Raw genomic sequence first — 24,405 nt, forward strand, 5'->3', positions numbered from 1 at the left:
TTACCCCACTTAGACTCTCCTGGAGATTTGTAATATCTGACAATGCCACCAATATTGTGCGAGCATTACATCTGGGCAAATTCCAGCACGTCCCATGTTTTGCTCACACAATAAATTTGGTGGTGCAGAATTTTCTGAAAAACGTCAGGGGCATGCAGGAGACGCTTTGGGTGGGCCAAAAAATGTCTGGCCACTTTCGCCATTCAGCGACTGCGTGCCGAAGACTGGAGAGCGAGCAAACACTCTTGAACATGCCCCGCCATTACCTAAAGCAAGAGGTTGTGACGCGGTGGAACTCAACCCTCTATATGCTTCAGAGGATGGAGAAGCAGCAAAAGGCCATTCAAGCCTATACATCCACCTATGATATAGGCAAAGGAGGGGGTATGCACCTGACTCAAGCGCAGTGGAGAATGATTTCCGTGTTGTGCAAGTTTCTTCAGCCCTTCGAACTTGCCACACGTGAAGTCAGTTCAGACACTGCCAGCTTGAGTCAGGTCATTCCCCTCATCAGGCTTTTGCAGAAGCAGCTGGAGAAAGTGAAGGAGGAGCTAAGACGGAGCGATTCCGCTCGGCATGTGAGACTTGTGGATGAAGCCCTTCATTCGCTTTGCCAGGATTCCAGGGTGGTCAATCTGTTGAAACCAGACCACTACATTTTGGCCACCGTGCTCGATCCTAGGTTTAAAGCTTATGTGGTGTCTCTCTTTCCGGCCGACACAAGCCTGCAGAGGTGCAAAGACCTGCTGGTGAAAACACAGTCAGCTGAAGCGTAACGTGACACGTCAACAGCTCCTTCTTCATTTTCTCCCGCAACTGGGGCTGCCAGGAAACAACTTAGGTATCCTAAGCAACCCGCTGGCGGTGATGCAGGGCAAGCAGGACCAATTTCTGACATGTCTACTGTCACTGCATATGATACAGTCACCATTGAAAGAATGGTGGAGGATTACATCGGTAACAGCATCCAAGTAGGCATGTCAGACAGTCCGTACCTCTACTGGAAGGAAAAAGAGGCAATATGGAGGCCCATGTACAAACTGGCTCTATTTTACTTGAGTTGCCCCCCCTCCAGTGTGTACTCCGAAAGAGTGTTTTGTTTTTTGTTTTGTTTTTTAATTCAATACATTTTTTATTGATTTTTTTTATAAACATTATCAACATAACTAAAAAAAAAATGCTGTATCCATTTGAAAACATTACATTGGCATCTGTTAATTTACAATAAAATATATATCTTTTCAGGGAGAACAAAGACGTGGTCTCTTATTTCAGTATAAACCTGGGTATTATTTTTGGTTATATAACAAATCGTTTGTTAAGAGGAATTAAACAGTGTCGTTTACATTTAACATAAATGTATCAAATCTCAAAAAGAACCTCAGGCATTTTAGCACATCCTGAAACATCTCGTATAGGAAACTCACTAGCATTAGTATTTAGCACAAGTCATCAAGGCTCAACATGCATTTACAAATTTTTCCGAATTTTTAATTAACATCAGAGAGTACACAGACATCATTCACCCATTTTTGTCTAATATGCACTAAAGCTGAATCATGATGCCCATCCAGCAGTTTACTATATATATATTAGAAATCAGATGGCGGGAGCCTGCAGATGACAATTTTTGAAGCGATGAATCTTGGAGAAGCAGAGGAACCTCGCTAAATTGAGCATTGAGTGCATGCCTTAGTTGAAGGAATCTACAAAAGTATTCCCCAGGGACTCTGAACTAGTCTTGTAATTGCTGGAATGATTTCAAATACCCTTCTTGATTTAATTGCCCGATAGAAATCATACCCCACCTTTTCCATACCTTCCCAACTTGTAACTCAGAGAGCTCAGCTTATGCAAAAGCACTTACTAACGGGGTATCTGGGTCTAATCCCGCATCTTTTAGAGTCCGCAAGGTCAACCTCCAGATCATTACAGCTTGTTTAAACAGAGGAATCCTGACCACTGTCAGATTATCGCTAAGGAGTAATTGTATCGGAGGTAGGCCCGTGCCACTCCCAGCCATAATGAGATTAGGCAGTGAATCTATCTGCAACTCTTGGAACTATTCCCACAATTGCGCTAACTGTGAGGCATAATAGTATAGTCTAAATGAGGGCAATGCCAGACCGCCTGAGTCTCTACTTCTAGACAGTATCAGTTTTTATCTGAACTCTCCCGCTAGACCAGATTAAGGAGGAAATTAAACCATCAATCTGTTTAAATATTCGCTGTGGAATATATAGTGGAGAGTTATGTAAAACTTATTCATTTATGTTGCAAAACCACTTTGACTAGGTTAACCCGGCCTGTCAAAGTTAATGGTAGTTTACCCAAGACAGAAATTCAAGTTTTAATATATTCCATCTGCGGGATAATATTAAGAGGTATATATCGCAAGGAGTCATTGGAGATCCAAATCCCTAAGTATTTGAAGGAGTTTATCCATTGCAGCAAGGCTTGCAATATTGGATTAGCAGGGTTAGGACCCGTAAATGGAAGTATATAAGATTTATCCCAGTTCATTTTTAAACCGGAATATCTACCGAATGTGTCTATAATATTTAGAACATGCGGCATTGAAACAATATATTTTGAAATAAACAATAAAATGTCATCTGCGTATATCGCAATCTTGTCCACCCTATTTCCTGTGGTAAATCCTAATATATCTAAACTAGTTCTGATTTTACACGCTAATGGTTCAATGGCAAGGGCGAACAAAATTGGCGAAAGGGGGCAGCCCTGCCTGGTGCCTCGAAACAATGGAAACTGGGAGGACACATATGCATTTACCGCAACTCTTGCCACTAGGGCTGAATACAGTAGTTAAACCCATTTTATATAGCCTGGGCCAATCCCAAATCCCTTCATTGTTTCCCACAAATATTCCCACTCCACTGAATCGAATGCCTTAGCAGCATCGAGAGACACAATAACTGATGTTAAACTGTCTTTACGGGGTATTTGCAAAAGTGTGAACAAGCATCTAAGATTAAGGGCAGTTGATTTGCCGGGCATAAAGCCCGTTTGGTCTGGATGTACCAATTGTAGTATGACTTGATTAATTCTGGTAGTTAGGATTTTTGCTATTCTCTTTACATCAGTGGGTAATAACGATATGGGTCTATAAGAATCAGTTCGAGAGGCATCCTTACAACTATTAAAGCCTCTGACATAGAATCCGGGAGCCTGTTGTGCTCGTAAATTTGCTTCAGAAGATTAAGCAGGCTGGGCAAAAAGGCTTTGTGTTTCTTGTATAGCTCAATAGGGATCCCGTCCACCCCCGGGGCTTTTCCAGTAGGAAAGGAGTTAATGGCTTGTTCAATCTCCTCTATTGTTATGGGAGAGTCTAAGCGGTCATGACCTTCCTGACTAAGTTGCGGAAGAGGTATATCCGCCAAATAGTTTCGAATTTCCTGTACCTCACCATCCAAATGAGAACTATATAATTGAAGGTAATATTTAGCAAATTCATCACAGGCAACAATTTGGGATACATTTATGGAAGGTCTCTCACCTTTGGCTAAACTGGCCAAGTAAGAACCCGGGCCTATCACCTGACGCATATTGGAGGTGTGAAGAGAATAACAGTTTAAAATTTGCCTGGTCTTCCAAGCACTTTTTCCATGCCCTTTGCACCTCTACCCAGTCCCTTCAATTAGCTTCCGAGTTGTCAGATAGGTCAACTCTAGTGCTCTACATCTGGTCTCCAATTCAAGTTCCTGTCGTTTATAGAATGATTTAAGGCTAAATACTCTCTGTATCAACGTACCTCTAAGGAAGGCCTTAAAAGTATCCCACAAATTAGGTTGAAAAAGCTTCCCACTATTAAGATCAAAGAATTCCGACCATGCGGCCTCCAATTCAAGACCAGCACCCATTCGTGTTAGCCAAAATGGGTTGAGTTTCCAAAAAGATTGACCTCTATGGCCCCCCCAAGTCAAGGGTCAGCAAGATAGGAGAGTGGTCATCTATACCCCTGGTATGACATTGGCTCTTGTGTATACGGGGCATAATGTTTGGTGTTACCAAGGCCAGGTAAAATCTCGAGAATGATCTATGAGGAGATGAGAAACATGAATATTGCCGTTCACATGGGTGACTAAACCTTCAGTCATCTACGAACCCCGACTCACTCACCATATCCGCAAACCCAGTCCCTCGATCTCTGCCAGTCTGACCTGTAGCAGCATGTCTGTCCAGTGACGGATTTAATATGTTAGTGAAATCACCAACACATATTACTGGTAATCCCGGGAATGTGGCCATAAATTCAGCTGCTTTTTTAAGGACTTCATGTGAGTATGGAGGAGGGATGTACACCACCAAAAGCAACAATGATTGAGAGTGCATTCTACACTTTAAAAAAAAAATGTATCTACCCCCCACATCAGTATGTATCTGATCTAGCACAAAGGGAACTGACATGCGTACTAATATCGAGACCCCCCTAGACATCGATGTGTGGGTAGAGTGGTACGCCCAACCTATCCAAGGTTTTTTTAATGACAACAGTCGTCCTCCAACTAAACGTGTCTCTAAGAGGCAGATAACATCTGCTGCATACTGTTTAACCTGCCGAAAGACCAGAGAGTGCTTGACTTTGTCGTTTAACCCTCTAACGTTCCAAACAACAAAATTTACATTTATTGACGCCATCCCACGGTATTATAATAATGAGACAGAGACGCACGTCCAGCCCTCAAATTATACAAATGTTGCCATTGTTGTAAATGTAGATCCAAAACAGCACATAAACCCAACAATTTGTGTTCTTCACCCACCCCCCAACCTGTATACCAACCCGAACTATGGCATACCTCATCCCAAAACAAGAAATCGCCCTCTTTCCCCCTACGTCTTGTGTTTAAACCAACTAAGGTAAATTATACCCCTACCCCATTACCAGCACAGTGTATATGAGGCAAAATATATAATGGCCCTAAGGCATAACACAAGTGAGGTCCCCAGGTCTATAGATGTGTACCCCGGGACTTTCGAGAACATTAGCATATCTGCAACCGACATATATCTCCAGTATAGAGTAAAATACTAAAGTTTAAACCAACATGATAAATGTTTTGACTATACAGTCAACATTAGACACAATTCAAACATTAGTGTACATACGGGCATTGATAACTGTAATGACTCAAAGTTCTTACGAACATAGAAGAGATTTATATGGCTCAGCCCTGGGCTATCGGGAGTCTCGCCGGCCTGCGCCGGTCCAGCTACAAAGCCGCGTCTCGTGGGGATGCAAAAAAATTTTGTTTCTCCATCGGCAACCACCCTCAATTTAGATGGATAAATCATGGCATACGGTATGTTGAGATCTTAGGTGCCGTTTTACAGTTGAGAACTGTGCCCTCTCTTTTTGTATCTCTATGGCAAAGTCGATACTCGAGATCCATTCCACTGTAAGGGGCCGTTTGTACGGGCCAGGCGAAGGATAGCTTCCCGATCTCTGTAATGAAGGAGCTTCGCAATGAACGTGCGGGGTGGAGCTCCGGGAGGCAGAGGCCGAAAAGGGACCCGGTGGGCTCTTTCCACCGAGAAATGTTGTGAAAAAGAATCTTTACCATAGGTATCGATCAGCCATTTTTCAATAAAATTGTTCTGGATTGGTGCCCTCCTCCCGCTCGGGCAGCCCCACGAATCTCACATTATTTCTTCTCAACCGCCCCTCCATGTCAGATAGTTTTTTCTGGACAGTTGACATCTGCACATCTAGGGATCCAACTCTGACACCTAAGGGTATTATTTGATCTTCTAAAGTAGACGTGTGGGTTTCAAGTTCCCCCACTTGTTCCCTGACACATTGCAAATCATGATGTATTAATGATAGGTCCGATTGGCCCGAGAGCCGGGTTTCACATGCCGTAACTGCGTCAATGACCCGCTGCATAGCAACATCTGAAGGGACATCTGAAGTTGAGGCTGCAGACTCAGCTGGTGAAGCAGGAGGGCGCACTCACTCCCATGATCAGTAGCTTTAGCTTGAGCGCCAGAACCTCTGGCGTACTGCACTAATTTTGCAGCCGCAGCTGGATGATTATTATATGCAGATAATACAGCCCACTCAATTATGTACTTATGGGGAGAAATGGCACAGCTTCTCGGCAAGGCAGCATATGATGCACGGCTGCTCGGCAAGGCAGCATATGATGCACGGCTGCTCGGCAAGGCAGCATATGATGCACGGCTGCTCGGCAAGGCAGCATATGATGCACGGCTGCTCGGCAAGGCAGCATATGATGCACGGCTGCTCGGCAAGGCAGCATATGATCTCCGAAAGAGTGTTTAGTGCAGCCAGGAACCTTGTCAGCGAAAGGCGTAGGAGGTTGCTTCCACAAAATGTGGAGAAGATGATGTTCATAAAAATGAATTATCAACTCTTCCAGGGAGACCAGCCTCCAGAACGTATAGAGGGACCTGTGGTGGTGGATTCCAGCGGGGACGAATTAATACTCTGTGAGGATGAGGATGTACACAACACTGAAGAGGGTGAGGAATCGGTGGATGAGGATGACATCTTGCCTCCATAGAGCCAGTTTGTGCATGGATAGATTAATTGCCAGCTTGTTTTGTGGGGGCCCAAACAAACCAATCATTTCAGCCACAGTCGTGTGGCAGACCCTGGCGCTGAAATGATTGGTTTGTTAAAGTGTGCATATCCTGTTTATACAACATAAGGGTGGGTGAGAGGGCCCAAGGACAATTCCATCTTGCACCTCTCTTTTTTTCTTTGCATTGTGTACTGTTTGGGGCCTAGTTTTTCAAAACTGCCATCCTGTCTGCCACTGCAGTGTCACTCCTAGATGGGCCACGTGTTTGTGCCGCCCACTTGTGTCGCTTAGCATAGTCATCCAGCTACCTCGGTGCAACCTTTTGGACTAAAAACAATATTGTGAGGTGTTCAGAATAGACTGGAAATTAATGTTATTGAGGTTAATAATAGCATAGGAGCAGAAAAACCCACACATTCTGTGATTGTAGCTGTTTTTATGCTTTTTTTCCAAAAAATACAGATACAAAACCCAGAACCCAAAACACGGAAGGGTGGTTTTGGCAAAACCAATCCAGATCCAAAACACGAAAAGTGGCCGGTGCACACCCCTACTATGAATGGTACATGTGTACGTTATTCTGCACAGGCCACACAGATTTATGGGAGCATCTTTGGTATAATATGCAAAAAGACAAAAAACAGGATGTGCCCTCTCTTTGGCATAAATCTGTTCTAGTTAAGTTTAGGATTTTCCTTCCTTTTGCAGCACATTGAAATTCTGACATCACGGGCATGATAGGACATGGAAGAAAAAAGGTTCTTCTGGACAAAAAAAAAAACAAAAACAAAATAAAATAGCTTTACTAGTGATGCGAAACAGTTGTGTCTCTGGACTTTATTTAGAACCATTCTTTAAATATACTGTTAGCAAGTCTCATTTTTTTTCTCCCAGTTGTGTATTTAGCAAACATAAAATGTATGGCCAGTCTCAACATGAATTCGTTCATCATAACTTAGTTCTAGATGTAATCTTTGACCCCCCCGAGCATACACACATTTCAAGCTACACAAGGCACATCAACCAGTTCTTGTGACTAAAAACATTTAATGCCACTCCCACCAAGGGACCAAAAAAAAAAAAAAGTAGAAAATTGGCACAGGTCAGAGTTACTGCCAAACATCCCTAAACAGCTTGCACATTACCACTCCTGACAATGAGGCCATATATGGGCCAATGCTCGTATTGGACAACAGGATTATCATCCAATTTTGTCATGCTTGTAGCCAGCCAAACTGAACAAGATCCGGTGTCATTGGGGGACCTGTTAGCACAGTCTGAGCGTATTTACAAACATTCCCAATAACAATCCTATAGAAATCACTTAAGATTGTTACATGATATCATGAATGTTTTTATGTCATACACGCTGCAATATCAGGACCCACTGCCAAATATCAGTTGCAATATTGTAATGTCTATGCCCACCATAAAAGTTAATGACGGCATCCCAGATTCATCAAGAATGTGAAGGTATTAGTTAATCCAGTGTTGCAAAAGGAAAGAAGTGGTTTAACTGTTAAATATCAGAATTACAAATTGTACTGTATCTTTCTATCACCTAAGCTTAGTCGCATAACATCTGTCAGGTATGCTGTCTGACTTGTTGAGGTTTTCAGAAATAAAGTACCAAAAATTTGCATTATGTTGTCACATCAAATGAGTAAGACCTCATGTAGCAGCAGTCATCATCTAAGCAGGGTGGACAATGTCCTACCTCATCCTCTTCATTGGTTTTGGCAGCAAGGTATAAACATGTGACAGCGATACATCGGAGATATTTCACTTGAACCTATAGGTGGAACAAGAAAAAAAACATAATACAACTCAAAGCCCAATCAGAATACATAACAATGTTTTATAGTCTTTAAATGGTCTGTTCCCAAGTCTCAGAAGAAAATCTTAAATAAATGTTATCTAGTTTTAAAGGAAAACTTCCACCAAACAGGATCAGGCATCCTCAAAGAAGGGGAATGCAATTGCGTTTATCCACTACCACCTTCCCAAAGCCTCTATAAAAGGTCAGTACACTTATGTAATGTGATATTACCATGAAAAGCATCTATTAGAAAATACAGTATTGAGGAACAATAAAGCAGCCTTTTGTTGATAAATAAAAAAGAGAAAAAAGTGAACCCAAGAAAATGGTGACAACTGGGAAGGATTTTGAGAATTTCGACAAAGTAATTTATTATTTGCCTTTCCCAGGACCAGACATAACTTCAAAGTGGTTCATCCTCATGGATTTGATATTCAACCTTAATAACTATGCAAGGATAAGCGCACAGCAATGCGGGAAAATGGTTCATCACCACAGCCATGTATAGAGCATGTCTAGTACGTGACTAAGAAAATATGGTAGCACAGTCACCTTTACAGATGCCAAAATACGGTTAAGAATGCTGACAGCCAAGCCAAACGTTTCAGGATAAAAATGAAGACGTGACTTCAGTTCTTCCATCCATAGAACAGTTTGCTCATACTGCATCGGAGAGATATCTGTGCCCTGGATGAACAAAAAGATTACAGTATTACGGCACAGTAGGGCTCATTTATTAACCATGCATTGGTGCACTAAACCACAGCAGACACTTTCATTGTCTAACATTTACTAGACAAACAAAAGCCAACGATTAGTTAGTGCACTGAACCACAGCACCCAAGTCCCAGATCACGTTAGGATTTCTTATGTGCTAAGAATCAAAACAAAATCTAGTAAGATAACAATAACACAGTATTAATGGCTGGACAAAGGACATCATGCATGCTGGAGTAAAGCTGGCCACACACCAGGACAATATCGTTCCAACCAGCCAACTACTTGCCTGGTTTGTTCCCGCGCGCTGAAAACCGGGCAAAAGACGGTCGTTTCAACTAGTTGGGAAAACCAAACATGTTTGATTTTTTCCCAACTAATCGTTCTAGTGTAGGGAGAAAGTTCCCCCCAACTGAACGATAAGTAGGCAGGCACTGGCCGGCAGTGTCCGCCTACTTTTTTACTATCCTGACCTCACCTCCATCACAAGGGCAGGCTGAGGCAGCCCATCACTGCAGGGCTGCCCGCCACCTCTGGCAGCAGCAGCAGCAGAATGCTAGGAGGATCAGGGGCAGTCCATACCTCCAGCCTGCCCTTGTCATTGGTGGCAGAGCGGGCAGAGGATGAGGGGCAGGCTGCAGCAGTCCATACTACCATGTTGCCCATCATTGGCGGCGCAGCAGACGGAGAGTCGGGGGCAGGCTGCGGCAGTCCATACAGATAGGCTACATGTCCCCTGTCTCTCTATCACCTGGCTCCAGCACAACTGACACGGTACACCACCGCTGCCCCTACCAGCTCCATCTCAGATACAGTTGTCATCCAGGGCACTCTGGTGATCCAAGTTTAGGTGCCTATCAGGACTGGCACTATGAAGGCACCCTGGTCACCCACGTCTATGTGCCTTCCAATGCAGTGATACACCTGCTGCAAACTGACAATGCCGCTCGTCACCCCCCTCCTCTTGACTTGTTCCCCTGAGAAGCTGCTACCCAAATATGTATATAATATTTGTGTGCAAATGCATAAATCTTATACAGTATGTGTGTTCAATATATTTATTTATTCAAAACATGCAGAAGTAGGCAGATGGCAGCCTACAACTTGTGACAGAAGTTGGCTGGTCTGTTAAAAGTTGGTTAGATGTGTGGGGAAGGGTTTTAGTGGGACAGACAAGTTGGACAGTTGAAGGAAAGTAATTAAGCCTGATGTGTGGGCCTGCTTAAGATTTAGGGGTAAACCAGGGCCATCCATATAAATTTTGGCCCCCGTGAATGATTTAACCCGGGCGGCCGCCGATGCATTATTAGAAAAAATCTGTAGCCATAAAGCTGCACGGAGCGGGGGGCGTGATGCTGTAACTAGTTAGTTTTTTTAGAATTGGGGCCATTTAAGTTCTGGGTACTGCCACAGTATAAATTAGGCAGTTCCTCATAAAGTAAGTAGTCCTCATAGGTTTCTCTGGGAAACGCACATAAGGCAAATGTACCAAGCTCCAAAATACTTAGGGGTCAATTTACTAAACCTTGGATGGAGATAAAGTGAATGAAGAGAAAGTCTCAAACATTCAGCTCCTAACTCATTTTTCAAAAACAACCTGTGACATGGCAGTTAGGCGCTGATTGGTTGGGACTTTATCTCAGTTCACTTTATCTCCATCCAAGGCTTCTTAAATAGACCCCTTAGCTTTTTGGAGCTAGTGCTCAGTAGGGAACACCATCTATAAATGGTATTAGCCATTTCGGCAGCCTTTCCCCCGGTTAAGACTAGGCTTGCACATGCATGGTACGATGGCCGCATATTAGGCAAGCTATGTCGATCCCGGCAGTGATAGTGTAAGAATACTTTGCCTTTCTTTCTTCGCAGTGACAGACCTATAACAGGATTTATATGTTGCCATTACTTATTGCTGTAATAAGAAAAGAAAGTTTACGGTGCCCCACTACCACCAATGCTAAATAGGCTGCTAAGCAGACATATAGGGCCTGATTCAGAGTAGTACGCCAATACAAACGCAGTTGCGATTTTTGCCGCTTAGCAATTGCTAAAATATGCTAATGCATCAGGAGACAGTTTTTGTATAGAAATGCCCACCGAAGCCGTCGCATGCTGCCTACATCTGTGTACACAAACGCAGAATTGGTCTCAGATCCGTAAAACAGACTCTTCAAGTGAGTCTATGGTCACTGGTAACAGAAGCTGGAGCTTTGTTCTCTGCATGCGCGATAGCAGACACTGCCTAGTACATTCCCAGGAAATGGCCCTGACACGCCTGCGTTTTGGACGGAACTCCCTGTAACCACCTACAAAACAGTCTCTTCCTGTCAATCAATTGTGAGCGATTCCTCACAGTGAGTGAGATTCATTCGCGGCACGTGCGCAATGTGGCTGTGACGCATGCGCAAACCACCGATAATCACTCAACTGCGTGAACATCAGAATAGCATTTAGCTGTGAATCAGGCCAATAATGCAATAACGCCGTCTCATGCAGGAATAGATCTTAAGAGGGCTTACTCCAAACAGTATCAAAGCTTAGAACTTACAATTATTTTCTCCTTTGCAAAGCTGATAGGGATCGAAAACAGCCTAAGCCAAGTTGACCTACATATTACATAATCCAACATAAGGAACTAATATATATATATATATATATATATATATATATATACACACACATACACACACACACATACACACATATATATATACAGAAAACAGAACATTCTCACTAACCTCAGGGCTCGACAAATCCCAATTGCCAAGGCGACTAAGATTTTAGTCCTGGCAACAGAGTTTTTCAAGACCCTCCCTCCCCCCCTTTCCAGCAGGGAGGCTCCGTTTGCTGGGCGCCCGCTGAAATTTTACCAGCGAGCACTATGGGAGAGACGTCATGCCGTCTCTCCCATAGTTCCGAAGAGCGGCGGACGGCAGCAGACGCAGGATCGGGGCTTAGGTAAGTATTCTGTTTGTTTTTTTTTTGTTTTTCGTGCGGCACATTTACAGGTGTGCTTACTACTGGGGGCACTATTACAGGGGCTGGTATGGGCATGTTGCAGAATCTGATGACCATTAAAGAGGCATGTGTGGTGATTTGATTTTATGTGGGGAGGTTGAGGGGCACTGAGAGGGCATGTGTGGTGGTCTATACAAGCTTTCATATATTTTGGTAACGGACGATGGTCTGGCTTCTAAAACTTTTAAGATGGCTCCTAGATTTTACAAAAATTTGTCGAGCCCTGACTTACCTTGATAGTGGAGTCCAGAAAACATGGAACCTTCCATTTGGCGCTCTCTGTAAGAAGTGCATTGTCCAGCAATATCTCCAGTCGTTGGCTCTCTGTTAGACAGGTACACTTCATTGCGGTGGTTCAACCCAGCCTAATCTCTATTCCAAGCACAGATATCTAAAAAGACAAGTAAAACAGAAGTACAACTTAACAGTAAATAGCTGTAGTTTTAAGTACAGAATCAGTAAGATTTTTTTTTAACAATACTACAGGACATTCTGAAAATGTGGTTAATTCTCTAAACTGATTGAGCTTTGTTTCAACACGAATGGACACAGTATAAAAATGCACTAAAGATCATTGTGCTCCAAGTAAAAGGTGGTATGGCGGTAGGTAACCTGAATGATGGGTGATTGTGATTGTTTTCCAGAAGCTAACAGATTAAAAAGTTGAATTCAATATAATCTGAGGAGAGTAAAAGATGTCAGTGGTTGTCAGATATATATGTATGTGGGAAAGGACAATATACCTACGTGCTGACAGTAGGTACAGGCCTCCACTGGACCCAGCGCTCCGACCTGAAGGCTTCCATACATGCGAGACAGGAAGTTGTTGGGAAGGTGGGGCTTTACCCCTTCTGTCCCTAGCAACCACAGAGTTCTAAGGGGCGCTCCTATCTGCTATACTGGGCAACTGCTAACCTAATGTACATATATTCTCACAAGTACACACAACAAGTCTTTTTGGGGTGGGGAACACAGGAACTCTGGAGTAGCTTTTCACAAAACTATTTTGCCAATTACAACTGCTATCTTTTTCAAATCATTTCATTGTTAGCCAATTTCTAAAGGGACTTTTCAAATGTGCAACGTGAAGGGGAAAAAAACCAATGCATGCGTCACAAGTGAATATTCAGGTTTTATTTAAATAGAAATCCTATGCTTAAAGGAAAAGTCACTACTTTGTTTTCTTTAATAGGAATGTGCAGGCAGCAAATGCAATTTCATCAATGTACACCAGTACTTCCGACGCAAGGAGTTCAATAGCCGAAATACTAACTACATCCCATTTACAAGTACCAGTGCAATGATCCTAAGTATTTTGATCATGATGAAGGTGTCACATTAAATCCCTATACAGGTGACATATGATAAATGCAGTATTTCCCTATATTGCTTGTGGCCTCTACCAATCACCAATAGCCCTTGTGGAATGCTAATTTCAATAGGATCTGGACAATAACCATCAAGTTGCTAAATATAAAGCCTTCCACGTAGAAAGCTAGGATATAGCCTATTGATATGCAGTTAATACCTTTCAACATACAATTTAGCAATGATTAAAAATATCTGTTTATGGATTTCTTAATGGCTAGTTAATGACAATCAGGATAACATTGGGTGGAGTTTTAACCTGCAGATGAACACTTTGGCATCAAAACAACCAAGTGCGACTGTCGCGGCGGTAAGTGCAGCTATATGCAGGACTTACGGTGCCCCTGGAATTACAGAATTTTGTTTGCAGCCCCACAAGTTCGGAGTGAGATTGCGCTGTGAAACGGGCAAGTTGCAGGGTTGTTAGCTGTGTTTCCACGCCGTTATAGCAGCAACTCGCCCCCCTCGTTCCTAATTTTATTGATCCCTTTGTTTAGGTTTTGCCTATGGGCCCGGGATGTTTCTCATTGTGTATATTTGTGCATACAGCAAATAGAAACTACACTAACGATGGTAACTGCTGGACAGTTCTGGAAGACAAATGCATATGAATTATCTTAGCTATAATACCAAAATGAAAATTAATAAATGTGAATTGTACAAGTATTATTACTAATATGGCCCTTTGACCAAATGTAAAGACTTTCATAGCTTATGTTGCGAAGGCAGAAACGAGCCTAGTGCGATAGTCTCACTGTTTATACTGAACTTCTACACGTCACATAGATGCTCCACCAGTCAGGAGAACCAGATTTTAAAACAATTTAACCATGAAGACTCTCTCTTTGCTTAAGTAAATTAGGGTTATCTCACTGCTACAAACATCAGTATCACAACCAAAATTAATTATCTAGTTTTTAAATCACATCCAATCCCTTCTACACAATACTAGCATGTTGACAAAAGCTGTCCCTAGACTACACAATAGTGCAGTCAACCAGCAGAACAATAAATGGAAGCAATCTCCAATCAAAGGCCTGAACTGGACAAGTTTGATAACCAAAGCAGACAACTCAGGCCGTTGTTATGCAGCCGTTTTCAGGCTCTGGAATGATTATCGTACAGTGTATGGCCTTGAATGATCACTTTCAATCGGCTGGTTTGCACAATTACAGTCTGGTGCAGTGTATGGCCTTGAATGATCACTTCCAATCGGCTGGTTTGCACAATTACAGTCTGGTGCAGTGTATGGCCAGCGGTCCCTCCCCTGGAAGCTCCTGAACAGCAGCATTAACATTTCCCTAATGGATTAGAATCAATACTTCTATAATTTGCAGCATTACATTGATGATTAAACCCAGGTGGGTCAATGAATTAAGGCAAAACCAGGTAAAATCGAGGGACCAAATTTATGAAATAAAGTGACCGAATAGTTTTTATAGACCCCTGGAAAGATGTGCATCCATTGACCTCAACAGGAAGGACTCCAGCAGTAATTTCTTTATAGTGCTTTGGCTACCTGGCTCCTGTCATTCGCACAGCTGTGTTTAAGAACTTTCAACTCGAATATTGAAAAAGTTAATACCAGCTGCCTAGATCTCTGAGCAGATGGGGTCTGTTGCGTCACTTTGGTAATCTATGGTACTGTTGGGCCCCTAACACAACCCCAGCGCTGCCAGCATAGTGTATGGGAATAACTGCTTTCAGTAGTGTCCTATATACAGTACCACAACATTGTGTAGCATGTGATCTATGGATATAACATCTGAAGAGGGCAGAAGAATCAATTCTTAAGAGGTGAAAAGGGTGCTGGTATTTATCTAGACTAATGGTGCATACACACGGTCAGATTTTCCTTCAGATTTCAACAATAACTATTTTAAAAATCGTTCATATCTGAAAGAAAATCTGACAAGTGTCCCTGCAACGATGCGCGTTCCGGTTTGTCAGATAACGATATCTGACATCTGATGTGTTTGCAGGCAGATTTGGACGGTTCCATTCATTTTAACACTGTCTAAAATCATTGGTAAAATCATTCATCGCTCATCTGACATATCTGACCGTGTTTATGCACCATAAGGGTGGGCAATGCTCTCTAGACCAATATTTATCAATATTTTTAATGTGTATCTCTGTGTTTGTTTATATACTAATCAACTTCTCATAAGTTTATTGGAAGTTCCCCTCAAATCTGAGTCTATTTAGAATTTTAGATTAAAACACTTTGCATGCATTTAATAAAAAGTGTGTTTGTGTATTAGATAGATATCACTTCTATTTTCTATATGCATGTGTCAGTTGAAATATCATGACATTTTAAAAACTATAACAATATAAAATCAGACAGTGCCCACCTCTCCCTCTCCCCTTCCTACACTGAAGAACTTGTGTCTCCTATACGGTGAGTAATACATTATTACATTCATACACTAAATAAGCAGCAGCAAGAATGAAGTAAACAATAGCAGCACATAGGCACCGGTGAGCAGCACCTATAGAACCGAGTAAAACCGAACCCGCTCTATATATATATATATATATATATATATATATATATATATATATATATATAAATAAATAAAGGTGGTGCCGGGGTGCCTTCTTTGGGAATTAATACACTAATACATATATACACACGTACACGCAGGCGGTGTGTAATACATATATACACACGTACACGCAGGCGGTGTGTAATACATATATACACGCAGGCGGTGTGTAATACATATATACACGCAGGCGGTGTGTAATACATATATACACGCAGGCGGTGTGTAATACATATATACACGCAGGCGGTGTGTAATACATATATACACGCAGGCGGTGTGTAATACATATATACACGCAGGCGGTGTGTAATACATATATACACGTACACACAGGCGGTGTGTAATACATATATACACACACGTACACACAGGCGGTGTGTAATACATATATACACACACGTACACACAGGCGGTGTGTAATACATATATACACACGTACACACAGGCGGTGTGTAATACATATATACACGTACACACAGGCGGTGTGTAATACATATATACACGTACACACAGGCTGTGTGTAATACATATATACATGTACACACAGGCGGTCGGGTGAGGAGCAGTTGCTTTCCCCACTGATATGAGGGTATTTGGGCGGGACAGAGCCCGGCTGTATGTGACTGTCTGTGTGTATATAGGATGAGTCTCTCTCACCTCTCCCAGGGCGGCTGCGGGACTCAGATCACGTAGTCAGTGCATGGTACTCCCGCCGCTGCTGCCCGCATCCCTCCGTTACTTGCACTCTGCGGCCGCCGCAGCACCCGGTACACAGTAGCAGCTCCGCCGCCCAGGGGACAAACCGAGTACTGGGACAGGCTGCGGGTGGTCATCAGAGGGCGATCGGGTATACGTGCGGAGAGTCGGGGGAGGACTGGGAAGAAGACCCCGGAGCTATGTTTTGTTTACAGTTACACTCTAGAATAGTTTTGGAAGAAATAAGTAGGAGGCTGTGGGGCGTGTGAGGGGCACTGAGACCACGCCCGGGGCGGGACCCTGGGCTGCCGACACACACACCCTCCCCTGTGTGCTGACTGCTGGATGGCTTTCCCAATCACAAGCTTCTTCAGTACCATGTGCCCAGCTGTCTGTGTTACTATTGTACAAGTATAAGTATCACGTTATCCTGTCTGATCACCGTATACTAGCCCATTAGGGATAGGTAGCGAGTAAATGGGTCTATTTATCAAATATCCTAGAAAACCTGTTTCCATCAATAATAATGATAATACTAAATAAATTTCAGGGCTATTTAGGGGAGAATAAAAACGAAGCCCCATTTAATATCGATGCACTCGCTAAGGGGTTATGTCATCCTTTCAGTATTTAACAAACCGGTAATCTAAGATCACCACTGTTTGTCACTGCATCACTAGTGCCAGCTTTAGATGACGAGAGCAATGCGGCCCCCATTGGACCCGGCAGCAGCCTTTCCGGTTTCAGTGAAGCCTTCCAGGAATTGCCGGGTTTCTGTGTCATGCGATGACAGAAACAGGTCACTGGCAGCGACAGGCTGCCAGCAACAGAGCTGAAGACGTTGCTGAGGAGGAAGATCGTCGCTGGAGGGGTAAGCAATGATGAATACCAGTGGCATATTCGTTAGTTTCATTGCAATACTAAACAAAATATGCCGCTAGATTTATTGATAAATGGGGCCCTAAGGCAGAGCTGGCTGAGTGATGCTCAGCTCTCCAGCGATATTGGCCAGCAGCAGTAGTAGGCATAGACGTAAGCTGGTCATACTTGTAAGGATTATCATTCCAACTAAAATGGCCTGAAACTGCTGTTCCAAATAGATACTAAAATCAAATATGTTTGATTTTACCAACTAGTTGGAATGGGACGTAGTTACCTTCCCGGTGGTCATGATGCCGGTGCTCAGAATACCAGCGTCGGAATCCTGACCGCCTGCATCCCAACGGTAAGTTTTAAGGTTGGGGGGAGGAGTAGAAGTTAGGGTTAGGCACTAGGGGGAGGGTTAGGCTGCTGGACAGGTGTGGGAGGGTTAGGGATAGGCTGCAGGGGGGGAGGGTTAGGGTTAGGCTGTGGGGGGAGGGTTAGGCTGCAGGGGGAAGGCTAGGGTTATGGTGCATACACACGGTCAGATGAACGATTTTACCAACGATTTGAACGATTGAAGATTATTAAAATGAATGGAATCGTCCAAATCTGACTGCAAACACATCAGATGTCATATATCGTTATCTGACAAATAGGAATTCGCACTGTCGCAGTCACACATGTCAGATTTTCTTTCAGATATGAATGATTGAACAATTTTTGCAATCTTTATCGTTCAGATCTGACAGAAAATCTGACCGTGTGTATGCACCATTATTAGGCTGCAGGAAAGATGGGGAAGGGTTAGGACACTTACCTAATTTGGTCAGGACTCTGACTGTCGGGATGCCGCTGTTGGAACGATAATTGTTCCTGTGTTGGAGGAAACCCCCCAAATGAATGATTGGGCTGGCCAGGGTGACAGTACAATCCCTATACTGTTTTTAATGCAAACTGTTATACTGTATTTTTTTATCGCATCTGCTATAAAAATTCTGGTGCTAACATTAGGGAACATCCCGTTGTCCTCAGATATGCAGTGATTAGTTTCTCCATGCTTTGGAGAGGGAAGATATCACAGGAGAGGCATCGCGATAGCTACCACCATCAATAACCATTGAATCCTGCAGGGCTTTGTAAATAGGGAGAATCTTTTAATCTGTCTGAAATGTCCATGCTTACCAGATTTAGAGATTTTTTTCCCTTTTTAGAGCGTTTGAAAGGCAGGCAAGCAAACCGTAAAGCTGGGCTGTAATGCTGCAATATTACAGTTCATTTAAGGCCAGTTATAACATGTATGGCCCCAAAATGACTGCAATGCCAGATATTAATCAAAGTTTATAGACTCTAGATCAGACATAGAAGAAAATGTTGTAGAAAAATGATCGCTAGTAACTTGTGTGCATGATCGTTTTTCACCTGCATTAGCAGGCCCAAACAAAGCCAGAATGATCCAGGAGAAGAATGTCAAGGTCTTGCCCAATTCTGCCATCCAATTTCAATGACCAAACTGAACAATGATCCTGTCACACAACTATCAGGATGAGCTGTAGGATAGGCCCCTGTGTGGTGTCGAAGCTGGATTATTGGCCGAGACAAGATCAGTTTAAAATTGAATCGCAGCGACACCATCTTGCGACTGGCCGCAAGACGCCATTTTGCGAAATGGCCGCCTAAGCGCCATTTTAGATAAACTCACATTTTAGTACATGTGGCGATAATACCATTAGCATCATGCGAATGCATCTGTGACCATTACCATAGGTTACGGCGATTCACTAAAAGCCTATTTCATTACTTTACGTATTATAAAGGATATATTCCAGAAATGGCTTTACAGTATTGCATTAAGCAAGTGGCCAGGTGACAACTTGCTTGTGTAGATAAGCTTCCTGCATAGTGTTTGTTCACTACGGGTGGTCTGGCTAGAATAAATAAGCAAGCTTCCTGCAATGACATGATTTCAAGGGCTGGAGTGTCACCTTAGGTCTGTCCCTTGTAGTTGGGATATTTTGCATCTTTACACAAGAGACCGACAGCGGTATGTATCCTTTGGACACAGGAAAGGTGGGAGGGCCTGCTGACAGGACATGTAGAACTATCTGGCCCAGCATGCTAAAATGTTAGAGACAAATGCACTCATCTTCATACACACATTAAATATGTCTTTATATCAAACCCTGAATACTCACACATTTCATATTCACACATAAGGTTCCATAAGCATCAAAATGTATGATTTAAGTTGGTTATTTTAGTTTAAATGCTGAGAAATAAAGGTTTTTGATAACTAAGGTATTATACATGATAAGCAAGTTGTGTTTGGTCTTGTTCTGATGCGTACGCTTTTTACAGCATTCCGATATTATCGGTGGAGAGATCGCATCATGCAAACTCAAGTTATGGATCGCAGAACCTACAAGCAACAAAATGTTTAACTGTTGGAATGTACAGGAGGCGTTACTAGAAAGATTCCCCCGCTGTTAGAGGCAGGGAGAGTCTATTTGAACCAGCCTGTTAAATGTGCTGTAACATATGCTTCTCCTCTGGGAACCAATGACATCAGCAACAAACTTCCCCCATTGTCCTGTTCTAGTCTGAGGGGGATAAATGTGTGTGCCCGGATACTGTTTTTTTTAGTCCATGCTGAATGATGTATGAACTGAAGGTCTCTTACTGATGTCTATCTCCGGGCCCGGAGGCGCAGCGTATGTATACTGTACTTGGGGTCTGTATAATTTCCTTTTGCGCCTAAAGTGTGTCTCTCTCTCTGTGCGTGTGTCTCTCTCTCTGTGCGTGTGTGCTCTGTGCGTGTGCCTCTCTCTGTGTGTGCCTCTCTCTGCGTGCTCTCTCTGCGTGTGTGCCTCTCTGCGCGTGTGCCTCTCTGTGTGTGTGTGCCTCTCTCTGTGTGTGTGCCTCTCTCTGTGCGTGTGTCTGCGTGTGCCTCTCTCTGCGTGTGTGCCTCTTTCTGCGTGCTATCTCTGCATGTGTGCCTCTCTCTCTGTGCGTGTGCCTCTCTCTCTGTGCCTCTCTCTCTGTGCGTGTGCCTTTCTCTGTGCGTGTGCCTCTCTCTCTCTTTGTATGTGTGCCTCTCTCTCTGTGTGCGTGCCTCTCTCTGTGTGTGTGTGTCTCTCTCTCTCTGGGTGTTTCTCTCTGTCTCTCTCATTGTATTTATTTTTATTTGCGCTTATTATACACAGATCATAGCGTGTAACTGACTGTACTTTTACTTGAATAATACTTTGTACTTCGGAACCACATGTTCTGAGTCTGGAGTCTCTAGTTATTGTATGACTGAGTACGCAAATTAGCGTCATCTTTAGAGGTTTATAGGAAGGATTTTAGAAGGTACAGGCAGGGGTATATAGAGGTTCATTTTAAAATCAACAGTGGCCACTTAATAAGTGTGAAGATTATTTTTTAACAATTCTCAAAGCGGCAGATTTTCACTAAAACCATAGTCAGCATTTAGAAAATATTTTATCAGTCTAGAGCAGAAGTTCCCAAACGCGGTCTTCAAGGCTCCCCAACAGATCAAGTTTTACAGATATCTATGGTTGGACACAAGTGGTTTTATCAAAGTGACTGAGGTACCTGGACTGTTAGGGTGCCTTGAGGAGCTTGGGAAACTTTGGTCTAGAGCAGAGGTTCTCAAATTCGGTCCTCAGGACTCCACACAAGTCACGTTTGCCAGGTCACCCAACATGTATATATTAATCACTGATACATTTTGAAAAATCCACAGGTGGAGCTAATTATTTCACTTGTGATTCTGTGAGGAGACCTGGAAAACATGCACTGTTTGGGGTCCTGAGGGCCGAGTTTGAGAACTTGTGGTTTAGAGCAGTGGTTCTCAAACTCGGTCCTCAGGACGCCACACAGTTCACATTTCCAGGTCACCCAGCAGGTGCACTACTGTATTCATTACTCACTGGCACATTTTAAAAGATCCACAGGTGGAGCTAATTATTTCCCTAGTGATTCTGTGAGACCTGGAAAACATGCATTGTTTGGGGTCCTGAGGACCGAGTCTGAGAACCTTTGGTCTAGAGCATAACTCCAAACATTTGGAAGTAGGACTTTGGAGATGTGGGGGTGTGGTGACATAATGCTGGAGGTCATGCCACATCCTATAGATGTTTGCTATTTTGATGTTCTAAGAAACCCAAAACCTTCCATCTCAACTAAAATTATTTTATTTGCCATAATAATATAATGGCATGTTACTGGCAATTAATTACTGCCCCCAGGGACCACTCACTGTGTCAGGAGCCGAGTGCTGCATGTAATGCTACAGTGCAGCACTCAGCACTTTGGTGTCACAACCTTGGCGGGTGACACCTGGTGCGTACTGCACCCCCATTGTGACACTACTGGGTTTGGGTATGTTACAGGTGACATGTACTGGCATACATCTACTACTGCTGGCATATTATTGCACATTTTTACTTTAATACTACTGCCCAGTGTTATCCTGGGTCATGAAGGGCCCACTGGGGGAAAGCAGCAGTAGGAGTCGATGCTTAAGGTTTGTGGTCAGCCACCAGAGGGGGTGTGGCCAGCCACAACAAAGGTTTGGCTAACTATTAGAGATTGCATGGTCTGAACCCCCCCTTCCCCACAAATATATATAGTAAATACTGATAGTGCATGCATGATAATGTGCTAGATTGTGAACAGCAATGCATTGTAGTGATTACACCATAGTCCTGGGGATGCAGTATAATGTAACATATATATATATATATATATATATATATAATTAAGCATGTCTATATATACCACATTAAGGCACTGTACATGTGATATGGGACCCCGGTACTAGCTGGCCAAAACTCAATGAGAACTACATTAGGTCTAGTAAAGGTGAAATGCATGCCATTGTAACAAAAACAATTAATTATCTAAGCTCTTATCACTGGGATGAGCTAATTGTAGGTTAGTAAATGAATGCAGAGCTACAATGCCACTCCAGTCACTGGCAGGAACCGTGGGCTTGGTTCAATGTTGTACGCAATGCAAATGTTTTTGCAAATTGAGCGCTTTTTTTCCACTGCGCATGCGTCTTGAGTCACACCACTCATGCATCTGAGTCACACCTCGCATGCGTCTGAGTCACACCTCGCATGCGTCTGAGTCACACCGCGCATGCGTCTGAGTCACCGCGCATGCGTCTGAGTCACACCGCGCATGCGTCTGAGTCACACCGCGCATGCGTCTGAGTCAAACCTCGCATGCGTCAAGGTATATTACCGTAGATGCACGCTGCAATTCTTTATTCGCAGTGGGATTGGAAAGGCAATGGGGAGTTTCGGCTAAAAACACAGGCGTGTCTCAACAGTTTTGGGCGCGTGTCACATCCTGCATCTGCGATCCCGTATGCAGGATACATGGCTCCAGCATTACAGTTACGGCGGCCATTCTGAGTGACCATAGAGTCGATGTTTGTCTACTCTGCGTCAGATTCTGCGTACGTGTATGCAGTTGCAGTATGCAGCTGCAATAATCTCAGTACACGTCCCGGCAGCTGTAGCATTAGAATATTTTCGAACATCTACAGCTGCAGGAGCATTAGCATACAACTCTGCATCATTCATTATGTTAAAAACCACAGCCAACAAGAGAAGGAGATAGAAGGGGGAATTTCGGTGTAGTTTCAATAGAAGTGAACAAACCACCCATTTTGTGGTCCTGCTCCACCAGGTAATCCGCCCCTGTGCGTACAAAGGTGTACTATCGGTTGTGCCATTGGACAGTGCTATGGAGGGGCAGAATGTGGAAAAGGACGCAGTCGCTGACCGCAACATGCCCACGAAAAGCCTGGACAGTGCTATGGAGGGGCAGAATGTCGAAAAGGACGCAGTCGCTGACCGCAACATGCCCACGAAACGCCTGTGTCTGGCCAGCCCCCCCAATGTTTCCACCAGGAACAGTCATTGAACTTGCCTCTCTCATCATTCAAATTCATTCTGCATACCCCAACGACAGCCAGCATTTACATACTTAAACACCATTGGCCTTTTGTGTCCAACATTGCCAATGCGTTCACCTCTGAGTCAAGCCCTTTGACTCAGGTTGAAGTCCTTTAATCTGCCCTGCATCTTCCAATTGGAGTTTAGAACAGGACAGGAAAAGCACATCTATCAGCCAATAACAATGCTGTCTTTCCTAACAGGAGCCCTGGGTTGCTGAAAGGACCGATAAGTATAATTCATTATAGCCATCAGCCAGCAGACTAGGCTCAGCTGTGCCAACTAGCCACAAGAATGAGCACTGGAAATGCACTGGGGCATCTACATGTGGGCTGAAGTCCGAAATTCACCCTGGACCCATGGCCCTGCTGTTACGTCACTTCTAGCCTATTTCTTTATATAGCATTCCTGTTTAAGTAAATCCAAACAATTGTAATAAACATCTATTCACAAATGAGAAAGTGATAACATGATTTTTCTACTGACTTGCAACATTTCTACAATTCAGCTTTTGCTAATGAAGGACTATTATTAGGTCTCTCACACCAAGGTAACAGCATAGTACATTAGGAGCACAGGAGTCTACAGGAGGTATTCCACCCATAAATATTGTCACTTTACATACGTCTGGTATACATAACAGATACATAACTACTAAAAACATACACAGTAAATTAAAAGTACATATTTATCTAGCGTTAAAATAATTTATAGCTGACTGCGTATCATTATAAAAATGTCTTCAATGTGTACCACACTCCTGCATTGGGGTTGTCAAGGTAGCCAATGACAACCACTGGTCACCTATGTCACCAGGGACTACACCCATC

At 43.3% G+C, this 24,405-nt stretch overlaps 1 protein-coding gene across 1 annotated transcript in view; it reads right to left on the reverse strand.

Annotated features, from left to right (window-relative positions):
• Positions 1-17,024, reverse strand: part of LOC148454621 (cyclin-I-like) — a 31,390-nt gene extending 14,366 nt beyond the window's left edge. Inside the window, exons 1-4 of the mRNA XM_088460706.1 lie at positions 16,701-17,024; positions 12,353-12,511; positions 8,941-9,075; positions 8,287-8,361 (exon numbers count right to left, since the gene is read on the reverse strand). Of these exons, the coding sequence (XP_088316832.1) occupies positions 8,287-8,361; positions 8,941-9,075; positions 12,353-12,466 (324 nt within the window). The 5' untranslated portion in view covers positions 12,467-12,511; positions 16,701-17,024. The remainder of the gene's footprint in view (positions 1-8,286; positions 8,362-8,940; positions 9,076-12,352; positions 12,512-16,700) is intronic.
• Between the last annotated feature and the right edge of the window lie 7,381 nt (positions 17,025-24,405).

The sequence above is a fragment of the Taudactylus pleione genome, unplaced genomic scaffold, assembly GCF_031769625.1.
Source record: "Taudactylus pleione unplaced genomic scaffold, aTauple2 ptg000975l, whole genome shotgun sequence".
Lineage (NCBI taxonomy): Eukaryota > Metazoa > Chordata > Amphibia > Anura > Myobatrachidae > Taudactylus > Taudactylus pleione.